Source organism: Molothrus aeneus, chromosome 2 (genome assembly GCF_037042795.1).
Source record: "Molothrus aeneus isolate 106 chromosome 2, BPBGC_Maene_1.0, whole genome shotgun sequence".
Taxonomy (NCBI): domain Eukaryota; kingdom Metazoa; phylum Chordata; class Aves; order Passeriformes; family Icteridae; genus Molothrus; species Molothrus aeneus.
The window spans coordinates 53,541,664-53,559,559 of NC_089647.1; the positions used below are offsets into that span (position 1 = coordinate 53,541,664).

Genomic DNA, 17,896 nt, shown 5'->3' on the forward strand with positions numbered 1-17,896 from the left:
GCAATCCAGGGCAGCGAGGCAGGAGGTGAGGCAGGGACCAGTTTTACTGTTGGACGGTCAAAGCTTCATCCACTTCGATCCTTTCCAACCAAGGAACAGGCCATGGAGGTGGCAGCTTGCAGCGTTCCCTAATGCAGTTCCCATTCTCCCGAGGAAGAGGAAATTAATCCTCATGGGCCAAAGAATGGGATCCCAGCACTTTCCCAGGGCTCACAGGAGGCACGGTCCCATTTGAGACAAATTCTTCAGGCAGAGCAGAGGAAGGCCTGTAAGGAGTGTGAACATTCCAAAGCACTCCGTAATGTTCCTAATAACCCAAAGCACTTAAAAATACACTTCAGTATTTACTGTCAGAGTAATTTATTAGCAGGAAGCATGTTTTGCTGTAAGGCAGACAGTTAACAGAGAATTTCTGTAATTCTCAGTCAGAAGGCCAAATTATTACTGATAGTTAATACCTGCAATTAAAATGATTGTTCTGAAATGAATGAGTCTCAAAATGCATATGGAAATTTCATACAATGTATAAAATATATAACTTTTACATTTTTTGAGTAAATACCTTGCAGTTTTTATGTAAGAAACAAACATCCTAGAGTTGATTTGCAAAATAAGCACTGAAGGAAATGTCCAGTATTCTGTGGCTCTCCCTAGTAAGCAGAAAAGCTGAGCAGCACCTACAGAGTCCATAGGCTGAGAGAGGAACCCCATTTGCATTGCTCCTGTTGGTCAAGATAAAGTCCCTACTTTGTAATTCCAGTAAAAATTAAGGTAGGGTTATACTGACAATCAGAGCCTAGAGAAATTTTTGAGCCTCTGGAAGATTCTGTAGAATGTAGTAAGACAGAAATAAAGCCAGGCTTCCAAACCTTCAGCCTTACAAGGGATTACAAGTTTCACAGAAAGTCTTGTAAAAAAATCTTCTTTCTAAAAAAAGTAAATAAAAGTAAAGGTAGAATCTTAACTCCTCCTGAAGCAGAGTCTAGCAGCAGCATTCACTGTAGTTATTTCATGTGTGTGATATTTGACTTCATTTACTTCTCTGTGTACCCAGGCCACCTATGATGTTTAAGGGACTTTTCAATTTCAGCTGTTCCTATCAAGATACAGATTTTACTGATTTTGATACCAGCAAACTGATCAGTATAAAACTTGAAGGGGCCTTAAATCTGGTTCTGTTTTTTTCCTTGCTTCTACTTCAAGTAGATGAGCATTGCCAATGGATTATGGAAACAAGGTTTCAGTGGGTGGACTACAGCACACTTTTTATTCTAATTTGGACAGTGTATGCTATCCAGTCATAGCCCTGCTATCCAGTTCCAAGCTTCTCCAAAACCTAAAAGAAACAAAAAGAACCTATAGATGCATCTAGGACATGATTCCCCTTCTAGGACTTTAGGAAGGGCAGCAAAGACAAGATGCATGAAAGAACTGGGAAATGGCTGTTTACATATCCTACCAGCTAGAACAGAAAAAGATTTAAAGCATTTGCACTGGAGAGCTCAGCAGAGGAGTGAACAGAAAGTCTTGGGACATCTGCTAAAACAAACAGTTAGAGGTCAGATTCAAAGCAGGAAACAGATGGGAATCAAAAGATTCTGGGTACAACTCTTTGTTCTTGTTATGTATTACTTGGCCCCTCAAAACTAGCAACACTAGACTGCAGTTTCAGGGGCTGTTTCAATGTCACCCTTGTAGTGCAGTCATCCAAGAGAAAGGCACCTGAAAAGATTTGGGCTATTTCACTGGTACAGGTTATCCTATCTAAGAAACAACAGGACACTGATGGTTTATTAGCTCCTGTAGTCCTAGGAGCCTGTCACTGAAGATTAACAAAATCTCAACACTAGCAATCTTCACAGGTATGTAGGTGCCAGTGAGATACATACAGTGAAATGCTTTTATGCCTGCCTCCAGAAACTGAGAAAAAGAAAAGCTAATTTCCATTAATTCAGATGGACTGCATGTGAGGAAGCATACGGAGCAGCAAAGCAAGTACCACAAAACTAAACAGCTCTGCTGTATGGTAGAAGTGTGTATGAGAGACAAGATTGGTCTCCAAACCATTTAGCTAGCAATGACTGCTATCCCAATGGTTTTGTGTCCATTATACTGAGAAGCAGGCTGAGAAGCAAAAGCCACTTTCAAGAAGAGAGATAGTTGCTGGTGATTATTTACCTACCATTTGCTAGAAGATTCCCTTGATGATTGTATTTGAAGAAGTACAGCTTATTTCTGCCATTTTCTAGCCCAGAACTTATAAATCCATTCCCTCAATCCATACCACATGCAAATAAGACACCATTTTATTGTTACTCTGATCTACCACCAATGAACTTTCAGTATATTTTTTTAATGTGTTAAAAATGATCAGCCACCCAGTTACTTCCACAGAAAATACAAGCAGCATTTTTTCGCCAGGAGCTTCTAAATTAAAAAGACCTTCAGGTAATGCTGTAAAACATTTAAGACATCATAAATAAACTTATTCTAAAATTCACTTTCCAAACAATAAATAAAACTCTTCCTTATATGAAAGTGCAAACAGGCTGTATTATAAAAAGTACGAAGCAAGACTGCAGGAAGTGCTTAATTATTCAGTAATGACCAAGACACAGTTTCTTGCTTTGGTGCTGCTGGTCATCCAGCAATTTTGTTTTCTGGACCCCATCTAAAGAAAAAAACATGCATGGAGCATTAATACAACAGCAAGCATAGCCTAATACTCAACATGGACAGGGACACTGGAATAACACTGGGGGTGGTGAATGGGGTGGAGATTGTCTTCTTCTCCTTACTGAGGAACATGCAATAATCATTAGCTAACAGAAGTACACCAAGGAAAGAGAGGAACTTAAACCAGTGCAGTTGAAAATGCAGACACACCACATTAAAGAAAATTGTTAGAGAAATGAGCCCTGTTAAAAGCTGTCAAACAAAGTACCCCAGGATTAATCTTTCTCCAGCTGGGTCATTAAGAGAGAGAGGGACAAACAAGCCCTAACATTTTGCAGTGATCACTAATGCCATAAACACAACTCTGAGCCCTTCCTTCCCTCCCTTCCCCCAGCCCACAAGGAAGTAGCTAACAAAACAACTTCTCCACTAATATATCTCAGTACATGAGAGGAATTTGCTCGGAGTATGTGGCTATTTGTGTGCCACAAAAACTACCTTCAGTCTGTCTTACGCTCCTAACACGGTACTCAATGCATCTTTACACTGCATCTTCATGCTTGAAGCACAAAAATTATTTAGCTGCCATTTTCCATGTTGTTTTCCTCTCTGGATGAGTAACATTTTAATGATTGGTAGCTGACAGTAGATGCCTATGATGGGTCTCTTTTGTAGCACAAAAAGGTTTTGAAGTAAGACTTATCTAAACTCTGTTTTGAAAAGATGACAGCTCCCTTGTTACAGGGGTGTGTGTCAATAAGGATTTTGTGACTCTAAGGAGTCCAGTCCAATTTATCTTGAAAAATAATGATACTCTTTATAGTAAAAAGTCTTTCTAGAACAAAATTTAAAACATGATAAAGCAGTCTAAAATTATCTATGTGCCAAACAGCATGTTGCTGACCTTCACAGTAGCATTGCTAGATTTTGCAATGTGTGTCAATGACAAGCATTTTGTTACAAGTTAGTTCACCTATTACAGTTAGTTATTACTATAACAGTTAGCTCATCTATTAAAAAACCTCAGAAAATGTTTCATAGCAAAATTTAACTCACTGAAATCAAGACTAAGACAAAACAATCTCAGAGGGAATCAGGTTGGTTTAAAATGTGATCTCACTTATTGATTGCAGTCATAAAATGAATTAATGAAAAAAATACTTACTTTCCCTGGCTGTAGGGTCATGGAATTCAAGTGCATTAGTGTGCAATGGACTTAACTGCCACTGGTAAAACAAGAAGAAAATGTTTACTTATTCCAGAAGACAGAATAAGGAGCTAAGTGAGACAGGAAAAGTACACTACAGGCCTTCATTGAAAGGCATGACCTGTGAGGTGGGGAATCAAGGACTCCCTCTTGAACGCTCTTGCTTTGAGGACAAATGACTATTACAGGCATGCAGATGTTAAAGCTACTCACACCTGGAGTAGTGCCCTGGAGAGTGCCCTGACTGCAGGGGCACTTGGCCACATTTGAAACCCACCACAGCTCTTTCGGGAGCTGCTGGAAGGGTCAATGAAATCACACAGCGACCTCTGAAATCAGCTGTCATACTGTGACAGGGGAGGCTTGGACACAACTTTACCATGTGGAGAGACCACCTCCAACAACAGTGAGTTAGAGGGAAATCCTCCATGTAGATAGAGAAAACAGAGGGTTTTGCCCCATCCTCTGGCACATGGCACAGCAGTGCTCCCCAGAACTGTGACAGAGTAACCTCTAAATTCCACTCACCTGACTAAACTGCACAGCACTCCTCTGTGCTGGCTGCAGATGACTGCTCACTCTACTCTCCCATCAATGCTGCCCCCAGTTTTTAGAATACAGTGCATTTAGACACTTACTGTAAATTTGCTTACACCCTCAAGTTCACCGAACTTCATATAAGATATATCTGCTTTCTTTTTTCCAGCATCATCATCTCCTGCATAGATCTGCTTGATACCAGCTCCTTTAATTAAAGGGACACATTCATCACATGGACATTTTGTTACAAATATCATGCTTCTCTCATCTGGCTTTATTTCTCGACACCTACAAGCAGTCAGAAAACAGAATTTCAGAGTTTGTATCTTGGTAGTTTTCAATTGTTACAAATTTGATACCTCAAAAAGCAAGCAAAGAAGTGTTATTTAGTCTCAGAAGCAACTTATTCCTAATCAAGTGCACAAGTACACAATGAAATCTGGCTTGCAATCACTATCTGTGAACAACACCCATCCCATGTCTCCACACTTATTATTGTTGGGAGATTCACCAACTGCCACACTTCCTCACTTTGGTCCAGCAAGAACCAGAGCCAGTGGCTTGTATCTGAAGGATAACTGAAGGAGCCAATATCATTAAAACCCAAGTTCGTATAAGAAATCTCAAGAAACCCCAGGAGCTGACTGTGCCAATACACATCCAACTTCTACATCACAGGCATAAAAAATAAAAAAGACTGTGATTGCAATCCACAGTTCATCACAGTGACATCATACATTGTCCTAGTTTGGGCTGGAATACAGTTAATTTCTTCTCAGCAGCTGGTGCAGTGCTGTCCTTTGGATTTAGTAAGAGAATAATGTTGAAAACAGACTGATGTTTTAGTTGCTGCTGAGTAATGCTTACTCTGAATCAAGTGCTTTGATTCATATTCTGGCAGTGAGGAGCTGCACAAGAAGCAGGAACGGTGACCCAAACTGGACGAAAGGATATTCCATGATAGAGTCACTCCCAGTATATCAACTGGGGGAGTTACCAGAAGGGACATTGATCAGAGTTTGGTGATAGGGTAGGGCATTGATCAGTGACTAGTGAGCAATTGTATTGTGCATTACTTGTTTTTACCTTGGGTTTTATTTTTATTATCATATATTATTATTAATAAATTTTGTTTCAATTATTGAACTGTTCTTGTCTCAATCTACAAGTTTTACTTTTGATTCTTCTCCTCATTCCACTGGGGCAGGAGGGTGAGCAAGAGGCTGCCTGGTGTGCATCTTCCCTACTGGGCTTAAACCACAACATGCATTTATTGTGGAATTGTTTTCAAACCATCTCATTCTTCTCCGTGGTGAGAATAAACCCATTACCTGAATGTCAGGGCGTTCTGCTCTGCATGGATAATGTATCTGAACTTTCTGATTTCCCGATCTTTTTGCTTATCATCCATGTGTGGAAAATCAGCATATTCAGATCCAACAGGAAAGGCATTGTAACCACAGCCTACAAAATACATTGCTCCTGTTCCATCACAGCCTCTCTGCAACAGTAAACAAAGCATCAAATTTGGATGGTATTGTAACTGAGTTCTAAGTCAAAGTACAGTGGAATGTATACTTTTGCACGGTCAGACAGCTCAGCTCTTGCCAACTGCTCCATGCCTGTCTGAAGCTTTTCCACTGAGCCCTGTAGGAGCTACACAGGTAAAGTGTAACACCTCTGTTACCTGCACCAGGCTTTTGAGGCTTTCCTTTTGGCAAGTAATACTGACAGTAGGGACAAGAAGTCTGAAGGATTTAGTCCTCAACAATGTACATGATTAAATACAGCTGGAGTTCATCCCTAATGTACCAGAGATGGTGTTTTGCCGGTCTTTTAACAGACTCAGTGACCAGGGGGATGATAAGAGGCAACTGGTGCTTGAAATAAGAAAAAGAAACAAAATAGCCATAAGCAGCTGATGACTGAAGTGTTAAAAACAAATTAAGTGTATGTTGCAGCTGCATGAAGAACGGGGCCTCCTGGGATTGGTAACATGCATAAGCAGAGATACAAAGAACAAAAACTTTCTGTTTGGAATGGGAAAAAGCACTGTAACAATATTCACAGAAAAATACAGCTTTGATCTAAAAAGGAATGTGCTAAAGCCCATACAGCATTTAACTGCAACAAATATCCTCAGGAGACTATCAGGCTATAATTGCACTGAGACCTCTCCTAAAAAGAGCTGTAAAGAGGGGCTGTACAGGACACATGCTGCCTGATCAGCAGCTGTGGCAACACCTTGTAGCCAGGATACCTGGAATAACTGACAATGACTGGGAAAGCAGGTGCACTGAAAATCCAGAGCTATTACATCCGGATTCCCATTTATTTTAGTAACCGTTGTAGTTACTAAAATAATTTCTACTTCTCCTTCATCTTAAAGCATTACAATGAATCAGTCATTAACTTAGTTACTAAACCTGCGTGTGTGTGCATGAAAAACACAAGTGTATAAACTTAAAGGAAAATAACAAGGGCAAATCCAGTGTATGAATTGTGAGTTCAAGAAAAAGTAACTTTTTCAATACTTACTGATTTTTCCTCTGCCCAAATAATAGCTCCAACTCCCGTTTTATGATCCTCTAAAATACATAACATTTTAGGAGTGAATAACAAATAAAGCACTTCTGAGTTACCTATACATTAACATATGACATCCTAGAGTAAGGAATAACATTTATTGTTGCTTTGTGAACAGGAGGAAAGAAATGCAGAAAGAGTAAAAGCTTGTAAATCATATGAATCTACTGTAAAAGCTGGGTGTGCTCTTACTGCAAGGCAGTCATTCTAAGATTTTGCTGTGTACATTTGTTCACTAATGAAATGAAGCAACCAACACATGGATAAGAAAATGCATGCCAAGAATATGTGTGGACAGGTTCACGAATGTGAGACAGCTAACTGATAGAAACCTTCTTGTTTACTACTTAATTTAATGACTAAATTTCTGCTACTCTTTAAGTTTACGCTTCTTTGATCTGAAGTCATCTAAAAATTAGTCCTATTTTATACCAAATTCAGAGACAAAATATTAACAATTGGATTTTGGTGGTGTAGTCTATCACCACCATAGGAAAACTGGTACAGAGCTTTCCTTATGTGACTTGGATGGTTTTTATGGCACTTGAAAATCTTCCCCTAGCTACTGATGAGAATCTTGAGCATATCAAGGAGAAAAACATTTCAGGCTTCCATTGATTAATATTGCAGAACACACTGTTTCCATTAATCATTTCCATCATCCTTAGTATCACTACCATATGCAGTAACTCAAAGAGGGTCTTTCCTGCCAAAGATGTACTTTATCAAAGCTGTCTTCATCTATATTCTGCATAATTATTAGACACTGATGAAGAGATGATGATAATGACTGATTAAACCAGCACAGAAAACAAATTATGTTCTTGCTCCCTTTATATGCACCTATAAAATAGTGTAAAGCACCTAAATATGTGTGTGAGCTGCTATTTATTTTAATTTCATTGCAGTGCAACAAAAGTTGGCTCAAACCCCAGACCTGAGTCCAGGCTAAACACTACAGCTAAACCTGAATTTTGTTGCCCCAAGAGTACTCAAGCTTGGTCATTCCATCTTGTTCTGTATAATGGAAACTGTACAAAGAACTCATAACTGGTTCCATGAAACTTCTGAATTACATCTAAAAGATGTAATTTCTGCAATTTTTGGAGACAAAATTTGCTGAGGGTACCTGACTTAATAGGTTGGGTTTGGATGGGTGTGTTGGGGGATTAGTTTTGGTTTAAGCTTTGTACATGTACTATTTGTTTGTTTACAATGGTTTAAAAAAAGCAACTATCATATCTAGAGTACAAAAATATCTCTATGGAGTACCACCAAGTTTTCTGTTTCCTGGAAGAACTTATCACTTTCCTGCATTGGTAGCCAGAGAGAATAAAGAAGCTAACAGAAGTCTTCTCTATCAAGAGAGAATCAATAACTATCTTTCTACCTCAGAAACCTGGACATAAAACTCCAGCATCTGTGCAAAGAAAATCCCCACCAGACATATAAGCACTTCCACTAACAACATTAGGACTAGGAGACTTAATATAATGGTACTTAATGTCCTACTGAAGGATATTATTTCAGTGCTTTTTTCTGAAGTGTACATAATCTGCTTGAAATATTGACATTTATTTGATAACAGAAGCATCTTGTGAGACTTCAGTAAAAAGAGCCTCAGAGCAGCTTGAAGAATTTAAATGTCATTCTGTTCTATTTTCAGTTGGGCGTTGGACACATCGGCAGGGCAGGGTTTGCCAGCACTGTTATGTGAAACACCTGCACTGATTTCCTCATGAAAAGCTTTCACACACAATACTGTGTGCCCCTGAGGAGTCTTTACTATTATTGTTGCACTCATTTCACACGTGTAGGAATGGCATTGAGCAGCTTGCTCAAGGAAGTATTTGGAAGAATAAGACTGAAATTAGGAACTTGCTCTGCTGCTGAGCCCCCTACTGATCATTCCCTCACCCCAGTAATGACTCACCTGTCCGATAGGCAAGCAGCCTGGCTTGTATCATACAGTGCCTGGCCACGTCCTGGGGCAAACACTGATCCTCTGCTTCATTTGTTCGCTGGGATCCACTCCTGTAAAACCCAAAGCATCCAAAGACAGGCACGCTGGCAGCCACTGATGCCAAGACCAAGACAAGATCTTTCATATTCTGTCTAAGGTTGCTGAAGTATGGGTTTTCACAGAGGTTCTCCAGTCCCATTGTCATCAATATTTGCCTGTGCATTTCCTCATTTGAAATTAGAAATAAACTTTCATACTCTTTTATTCTCTCTTGCCTACACGCAGTATAAAAGTCAGTGTTATAGTCAGGCTGTGATTTTGCTATTTTCTGAATAAAATCAAACTTGGTGGAAGTTTCTTCAATAAACTGCACCATGTAGCACACCAAAGGCTGAAGCAACACACACACGCGAGCACGGCTGTTTGACTTCAGTCTTTCCACTGCTTTGGCATCCAGCTTTGCATCCTCAGTGCTCATTGGATTGGATACCTCGTTCTGCAAGCTGATTTCAGGATCTGCAGGCCAGTAAGAAATCCTGTTGACCCCGGCTGGAAGAGAAGATAATGCAGCAGAAGGAACCATGCAAGTGCAGTGGAACATAAAGCTCATATTCAACACACTATTGTCTAACCTTGGTTTTGCTTCTTTAAGGCCCCAAGTCCTCCCTAAGGGGTGTCTAGACAACAAAAATGCTGGTAGATAAAAGTATCAAGGGTTATCCAACTTGATAATCAGACTACAGATAAAAATTTGAGTCACCCAAATTCCCAGATCTTTGTGACTGCCTAATTTTGCATCTTACATCCAACGGATAAATTAGCAACACACAAAAATAGTTAGCATTGATGTTAGCACTCAGCAGCACATTGCTGCTGAGATTAAAAAATCAATATTTGCAGAAGGGCTGTACCAGCAGATCTCATTTCTGGAAATGAATTATCTGGTTTGTCTTCCTATCTCTTGGGAAGTACTCCCTGTGATTTCTGCATAAAAACCCACTCTTCCCTGGGGTCAGTGACAAGCAAAGGGAAAGCAAGGAAAAATACATCCATCTAGGCCTTGTCATCAGGCTTAGGGCTGCTCTGGCAGAGTGCAAAAGGACAGTCAGAACCTCAGCAGTGCATCCCAGCCAAGAGACAAGCACCACCAGTAATAATGGTTGCAAATTACAGGGAAACAGGGTCTTGGCAGCAACCCCATTTTCTTGACCATCAGCTCCAAGAAATGTACATTCATTTTTTCCTTATGGAAAACATCAGTGCACACTACACAAATCAGGGATTGGCATTCACAAGTGGGATAGTCCAAAGAGAAAACAGGCTTTCTGTTTTCAATCACAAGTGTAACATTTACTCCCACTCTACTACAGTCATTGCTTACCATTTACAATCATTTTTAAACAAGTTGAACATGGTTTTCTGGAAAAATAAAGATCACAATTTTTAAGTCTTGATCCGTGTTTAATGAGGGCAATCTGGCCAGCATGCAAGTCTGGACTGGAGCAATGAAGACCAATAATCTTCATATTTTTCACCACAACCAGACCACTCTTCTTTACCTACAGAAAAAGGCATTATTATTATTATTATTTTACTTTTTTTCAACATTGATTCCATAAAGATATTACACATCTTCCTTGGATAATAGTAACCAACCAGCAGTAGAGCACAGAGCTCTTCAGTACAAGCCAATCATTAAACAATCTGCACTTCCCTAAGCATTTTTTATTGTTGTTTTGTTTTCACATGTGCCAGTTAATATCAGGGTGCCGTGTCCCTGTCAAACTCCAAAGAGGGACTTGTCACAAATTCCTGATTTTTTCTGGTTATTTCTTTGCCCTTAACAAAATCCAGAAGCAGCATAGAAAATTCTGTCAATTATAGATGAAACCTTCTCTGAATCAGCCAGCATCTGGAAATGCTCATGAATTTAATTTCTGTCTTAAGCCTGACCATCCTGGGAGCCAATAGCTTCTCTAGCTTTATTGCTGTCTCTTCATTTATGTAATGAATCCTGGTTCTAAAGAATCTTCCATAGAAGAAGTCTGCATACCACAGACAAGAGCTACTACATCTGGATTCCCATGTATTGTGAAAAAACTGGATACAAACTAGTTTGATGAAGCTGGTGAAACAGATCTCTTTATGCAATCCAGCTGCTACTGAACACTGTTGCCTTAGATCTGTAAATTATTCAACTTCTTTGTGGTTACAGAAATGAGACTTCACTAAAGCCCTGCGTACAAGCCAAGTGCCATTTCTAACTGAATTACTAAATTTCAAACTGCTTTTGAAGGCTGTAGCTGCTGCTCATCTATCCCTCCTTCAGATCTAGCCTGGGACATACCCAGCTCTGAAAATTAGGCCTAATTGTCACTCAGGTTATTTTCCTATCACTTCTGGCCCTGGCTGATGCATGTGCTATGGATCTTAGCACATGGGTATGCTCTGCACAATGCAGTTATCATTTAAAAGCCTGGTAACAACTCTGATCACAACAGGAAACATCCTGTTCCAGGTCAGTCTGAAAATGCCTCTTGACTTTGAAGAGTAACTGGCTACAGTTTAGAAGACCCACTCTTAAGGGCAGCTTCTTTTCCTTGTCACTAAAGTAGTTACCTACAAGTTCTTAACCAGCAAACATTTCAAGTACTTGTGTACACCTCCACGGTATAAAAGAACTGTTCATCTACAGTCATGAACATTGTAACTCTAAAAGAGTCTCTCTGCACCAGCAACCACACTGACTTTACACACAGGGTACACACCACACCTCCTTTGTTGTGCTCTTTAAAACACCTGCCGTTTTTTAGTGCTTGCTTCACCTCTTGGGGTATGTATCTTGCCTTTCAAAGTTTTTCAGAAAGAGCATGCTATTTAGCCATCTTGCTATTTTTCTCCCACTACTGGATTTTTTTCTACTTCTAAGAAATATTTAAAAAAAGGTTACTACAATTGGTTGTTTGGTTTTTTTTTTCATCTGGACTATGTGTCATCTAAAGAGCAGTTGGGTTAAATTCACTGAAGGAGCCCTTCAGAAAGACCAATTAACAATAAGCACAAACATTTTACCTGGGATTTTTTCTGCTGCTCATGTGAGGGAAAGAGCTCCATCCAGAGACTTAATAAAGTAAAAAGATTGACCTTAGAAAGTCTTGGCATTTGACCTGTTTTGAAGAAAAAAAAGAAAAATATTTATTAGAGAATATTTATAAAGAAACTCCATATTGCTGAACATTATTTTTCAAGTCTTTTGTACCACAGCTGCTACAGAAGCTGGTTCTGCTCTTTCAGCAGCTACATCCACACCATCCCTTTCAGGGCAGTTATTGCCAACTCAGGATGCTCACATCTAGATGCAGAGATCAGATTTGCACAACAAGAGGAACTGGTGAAATTTTCACTGAGCTTCAGTGAGTTTGTTCAACTCAGAGGAGTAGAGCAGAAATCACAGATCAGATCATCAGACCCCACACAACTTAATGTGCTCAAATGATTCACAGATGCTTAGAGAAATTTGAGACAGGTTCCAATTCAGCTTCAGGCTCACCACAGAAGAGGGCAAAAATATCCAGGCACACACTTCATGATCTTACACTGATGCCTGCAGCAAGAGAGGATGAGCTATTGTGAAACCTTCCAGTTACATCAGTTCTGGAGATCCTGCTTCTGAATTCTTACAGTCTGCTTAGATTTTGGCTAGCTTTTTTACAAAAATTTAAACCTTTTGCTCAGGCTGTCACTTCTGACAAAATATCCAAATGCAAAAATCCCTTCTCAGAGCACCACCTTGTGCTGTGCTTCTACTCCAAATCTGGAAGTTGTCCTGCGAGGGCCAGCACAACTCAGCACTACTGAGTGCCCCACAAAGGAAAAACGAGGAAGCACTGTGCTGCTCGGTAAAGCTTGCACTGTTCCAGATGTAAAGCTATCTTGCCCCACACTTGGCAAGAACTTTATTAAGTCTTGGAAATATCTCCAGTCCCCATTTCAGGGGTGCTTTCAGGGTGCTTACAGAGAGCTGCAATGAACACATATTCCTCTGCAGGTCTCACACGTGCTGTCTGACAATAGTATTATTTCTATCTTTTCCCACAAATGTTACAGTTTTTGCAAAGGAGGAAATGGCAGTGGCAAGAATGGAACAGAATAGAGAAAAACATTCTTTAAGTAGGTCTAGCAGCTTGGAAGAGATATAATCAGATACTAAGATTACCTAGCTGAGGGAGAGGTTAGTTTAATGACATGTTTGTGAACCCAAACAATTAGAACAACAGATAAACATATGCAAACCTATGACTGAAACACCATTTTCAGACAGTATTTTAGCAGCTTTTTTCACACATAAGTGTGGTTTGGAAAGCAAATATGGGCCTGTCAGCAGCACTATCTGATGCCACATTGTCCACTGTTCCTGAGGCTGCCCAGCTCTGCTACCCCGCTTGGCACCAGCACTGCAAGGGGCACCTGGTTAGCACAGTCAGATACGTGTGCTGGAAATGGCAAGCAGCACACACCAAGACCTGTTGTCACTTGTACTAAAAGCAAACAGTACAAGAAAGTCTACAAGCCACACCTAAAGGAGGAGACTCTGCTTTGTTAAATGGGCACTTGAGTTCGTTCTCATTACAGCCCCTGTTTACTCCTGTCATGGCACACACATGCACAGCTCCCAAGTGGCAAGTTAAAACAAACAGTGCAATTTATACCAAAGCACACACACACCTTGTGTTTTCTAAAATGGCCTACAATGTGGCACACAGAATAGACTTAAAACTGCATGCACCACGAAATAGTTTTAATTACTCTTTGTTTTCTTGCACTTAACCCAAATGTGACCTGGGAAACAAACTGAAGGGCATCTTGACATGAATTTATAATGAGAAGCTGGAAAATTTTATGAAGAAGGAAAGACTTTAGTTACAGTTATCATATCTGTGTGTTTGCATCTTCGCTCGGGAAGTTAAACACTCCTGTAAGTTCAACAGGGTGAAGAGAAGGTTGGTTAAAATGGACTGGAAAAAAGGCAGAAGATGCCTTACAGAATTAAAAGCAACTGCAAAAGACTGGGGAAATAAAGGAATCAGGCTCTCTGCCACTGAGAGCAAAGCCACATAAAAGGAGTGCTCTCTCCAGGTGCAGCAGGCCCACTTTGCACAAAGGTATGCTTTTATTCCTCCTAGTTATGGATCTTGCTTCAGTGAGGCGAGGCATGCTCCAGGGAAAGTGTGTGTGGAGGCAGGTGCCTTAAACCCTGCTGCACCTGGAAGCAAACAGGAGCAGGGCACAGCCTACCCGGACATGGCTCAGATCCAGGATTGTGTCCTGCCAATAATGCAGGAGTTCCAAGTCCAAAGCCTGAAAGCTTCTAACAAGTGCTTGACACCAAGGAGGAAGCTTCCACTGACATCACTCTGCTGCCTGGGAAAAGGAAACTAAAACCCATTTTCAGATTTAATAAATTTTGCTTGCTTGGAAGCAGGCTTTCCACAAAACTGGGATGAAACAAAACTCATATACCCACCCAGGAGAGCTGGCTGCCCTGCCATGGTGCTCAGTCTGAGAACCACATATATATCACATCTATATGCACACACCACTCCCTTGGGACACAGCAGTGGGATCTGTGGAATCTACCAGCATCTGTTTCTCCTGGGCACCCCTAGCCCTGTGAGAAAGTTGCTCTCTACCAAACCCATACCATAGGCCTGCTGTGGAGTTAGTTAGAACACCCCCTCAGGTGAGCATTTTCCTGCACATTGCATTGTATGCATATTAAATATACCTGGTATAGGGCAAGAAATTGCTGTAATGGGATGGAAGGGGGGGAGCAAAATACAAGCCTATGTTATCAAAAGGCCCTCATGGAGAAGGGTGTGTCAAGAAGGACTGGGGGAGGACGGAGGATATAGATATATTTTTTTTTTATTTATAGATATATGCTTGAAGATACTACACAAATAAGTATATATATACTCTATGTATATATACACACACTGTATATGTAGCATATATGTACACACACACTATATATATATAGTATCAAGTGTGCATAAATATATATATATAAAGTATCTATATACTTACATACTAGAGATATGCTATCTATATTTATATATATATATATTTACATACGAAGGTGTAGATACATACAGATACTTTATACATACACACACATATACATATATGTACACATATGTAGATATATGTATGTTTATGTATATATACACATTATTGCACTGCCTGTGACGGTCAGGAGCACTCTGTGTAGCATCACCGGCAGGGAGGGAAGGCGCGGGCTCTCTGAACAGCCCCGGCATGAGGTTGAAAGTGTCCCCTGAAAAGAGGACAGACCAGGCGGTCCCTGGAAGGACCCGGTGGGTGAGGCGAGACCCGCGAGGGGCCGGTCAGCGCACACCTCCCTCACACCCGCCCGGCCCGGCCCGGCCCGCCGTCAGCGCCGCGGGGCCGCGGTTCCGTCACGGCGGGCCAGGCCCCGGCCCGCCCTCCTTCCCACCCCCGCAGTCCGGCTCACCGGCCATGCTGTCGGTCTGCGTGCTCGCCGCTTTCACCCGCGGCCCGGCCGCCGCCTCCTCCGCGCCGTGCATGGGTGCGGGTGCGGGTGCCGGTACCGGAGCCCCCCGCCGCCGCCGGCCCCGCACCTCCCCCAGGCGGCACCGCCCCCATGGCCGCCCCCGGCGGCGGGGCCAGTCGCACGGCTACGGCCGCTGACGGGCGGGAGCTCTGGCCAATGGGAAACGCGAACGGCGCGGAGGGCGGGGCTCGGAGGGGCGGGGCGGTGGCTCCCAGCGGGGTCCGCGGTCCGTAGCGGAAAGTTGACGGGGACACGGGGACACGGGGACACAGGGAGACGGGCGCACGGAGTGAGGAAGCGGCCCGCAAGGATCAACCAGTCACCTTCTGGCTCGGCACAGCACCACCCCCAAGAGTGACACCATGCGCCCGAGAGCACTGTCCAAACGCTTCTCGAGCTCTCTCGGGTTCCAGTGCCCAACCACCGTGTGGGTGAAGAACCTTTTCCTGATATCCAACCTAATCCTCCCCTGACACAGCTTCAGGCCATTCCCTCGGGTTCTGTCACAGGTCACCCCAGAGAAGGGATCAGTGCCTGCTCCCCCTCTTCCCCTCAGGAGGAAGCTGTAACTGCGATGAGGGCTCCCCTCAGTCTCCTCCAGGCTGAACAGCCCAAGTGCCCTCAGCCACTCCTCACACGGCTTCTCCTCAAGGCCTGTATTCGTAGCTCTCTTTTGGGCACTCTCTAACAGAACCACAGAAGAAGACTCAGAATATTCTGAGTTGGAATATTCCACCAGGATCAAGTCCAGCTCTTGCTTGAATGGGATCCCAGGAAGTTATTTACTGCAACAGGGGGCTCAGCTGCAAATGGTGCAGGTGGAGCAAAGAGCAGAGCCTCTGCTACTGTGCTGTACTTACTGGTGCTGTGAGGGACCTGGAGGCTCTGCTCTGACAGGTTATTCAGCTTTCACCAGAGGTGCCTAGAGGGACCAACCTTCATTAAAAACCTCTGCTGGGCATCTGTATAAACCAAGGCATCTGCTTGTGACCTCTGTGCTTTTTGATCAGAGCCTCTGAGGTGGTGTCTAATGTCCCTACCATTTTTTTTTTCTAAATACCAGGGTATGTAAAAGCTTCTCTGTGGATACATTTTGGAGGTATATCCATAAACTGCTGTCATGTATAAAACCCCCAATAATTATTCAGAGTCAGTGACAAAAAAATCCCATCTTGGAGAGTTTCAGAAGTCTTAGACCATCTAGACAAAAAAGATTAAGGATTAGAAGGACTAAAAATTAATAAAAGAATTCCTGAGGATTTAGGTCAGGAATTCCTGACCTAAAGCAATACAGAAATTTTTGAGTCTCAAATCAAGTCAATTGAAGCCTAAAAACTGGATAAGAGCATGAATTAGGTTATAAATAGTTTCTTTCTAAGGATTCTTTTGTTTCCTGTATGGCCTAAAATTAATTTATTTGCTGTGCATGCATTGCATGACTATCTCAGATGAATCTTTTCTGTTTGGAAAAATTGCCTTCTAGACAGCCTCTTTATGAAAAACTACAATAATGATTTGTGCATTTTCTCTTACCAATTCTCAAATTTGAGACTTACCAAGTCTCAAATGTGACTGGACCATTGCGGAATTCTGCATTAAAATAGACTGCATCAAGAAAAAGGGTAACACCTTTCAGTACGTTTTTCTCCCAGCATCCCAAAACCAAACCAAGACTTGCCAGAAGTCTCTTTGCTCTGTTACATCTTGAAGAGGTTTTTTGCCCTTCCCTGTGTTAGAGAAACTTCTTTTTCACAAGTAGCTGGCTGATTCAGACACAGTGTGCTCTAGGGTTTCTGTTTAGAGCTGGGCATGGAGATGGGCTGTTTGAGGGTCAGTAAGCCTGAAGTCAGTGGAAATCAAAGAAAGAAAAGAAAGAAATAGAAGAAAGGGAATAAAGGAGAAAGAAAGAAAGAAAGAAAGATGGAAAGAAAGAAAGATGGAAAGATGGAAAGAAAGAAAAAGAAAGAAAGAAAGAAAGAAAGAAAGAAAGAAAGAAAGAAAGAAAGAAAGAAAGAAAGAAAGAAAGAAAGAAAGAAAGAAAGAAAGAAAGAAAGAAAGAAAGAAAGAAAGAAAGAAAGAAAGAAAGAAAGAAAGAAAGAAAGAAAGAAAGAAAGAAAGAAAGAAAGAAAGAAAGAAAGAAAGAAAGAAAGAAAGAAAGAAAGAAAGAAAGAAAGGTCCCATCTTACAATAGCTTTTAGTCTAATTATGATCTTGAATTGGAAAGCTCCACTGACTGGATCGGGACTAAAGGATTTGCTGCTTCTGTTTGCCTTGCATCAAAAGCTGCAGGTAAAAGCTAGAGGGCAGCAGACAAAAGCATCTCTGTGGA

The 17,896-nt window shown here is 41.5% G+C and overlaps 1 protein-coding gene across 1 annotated transcript; it reads right to left on the minus strand.

Moving 5' to 3' along the window:
- Positions 1–343: 343 nt before the first annotated feature.
- Positions 344–15,629, minus strand: CDADC1 (cytidine and dCMP deaminase domain containing 1). The gene is made up of 9 exons (XM_066544987.1): positions 15,508–15,629; positions 12,045–12,139; positions 10,354–10,531; positions 8,943–9,521; positions 6,962–7,011; positions 5,755–5,924; positions 4,522–4,711; positions 3,842–3,902; positions 344–2,671 (listed from the first exon to the last, which is right to left on the minus strand). Exons 1-9 carry the CDS (start codon positions 15,578–15,580, stop codon positions 2,598–2,600), a joined length of 1,470 nt encoding a protein of 489 aa, XP_066401084.1. The 5' UTR covers positions 15,581–15,629; the 3' UTR covers positions 344–2,597.
- Positions 15,630–17,896: the final 2,267 nt, after the last annotated feature.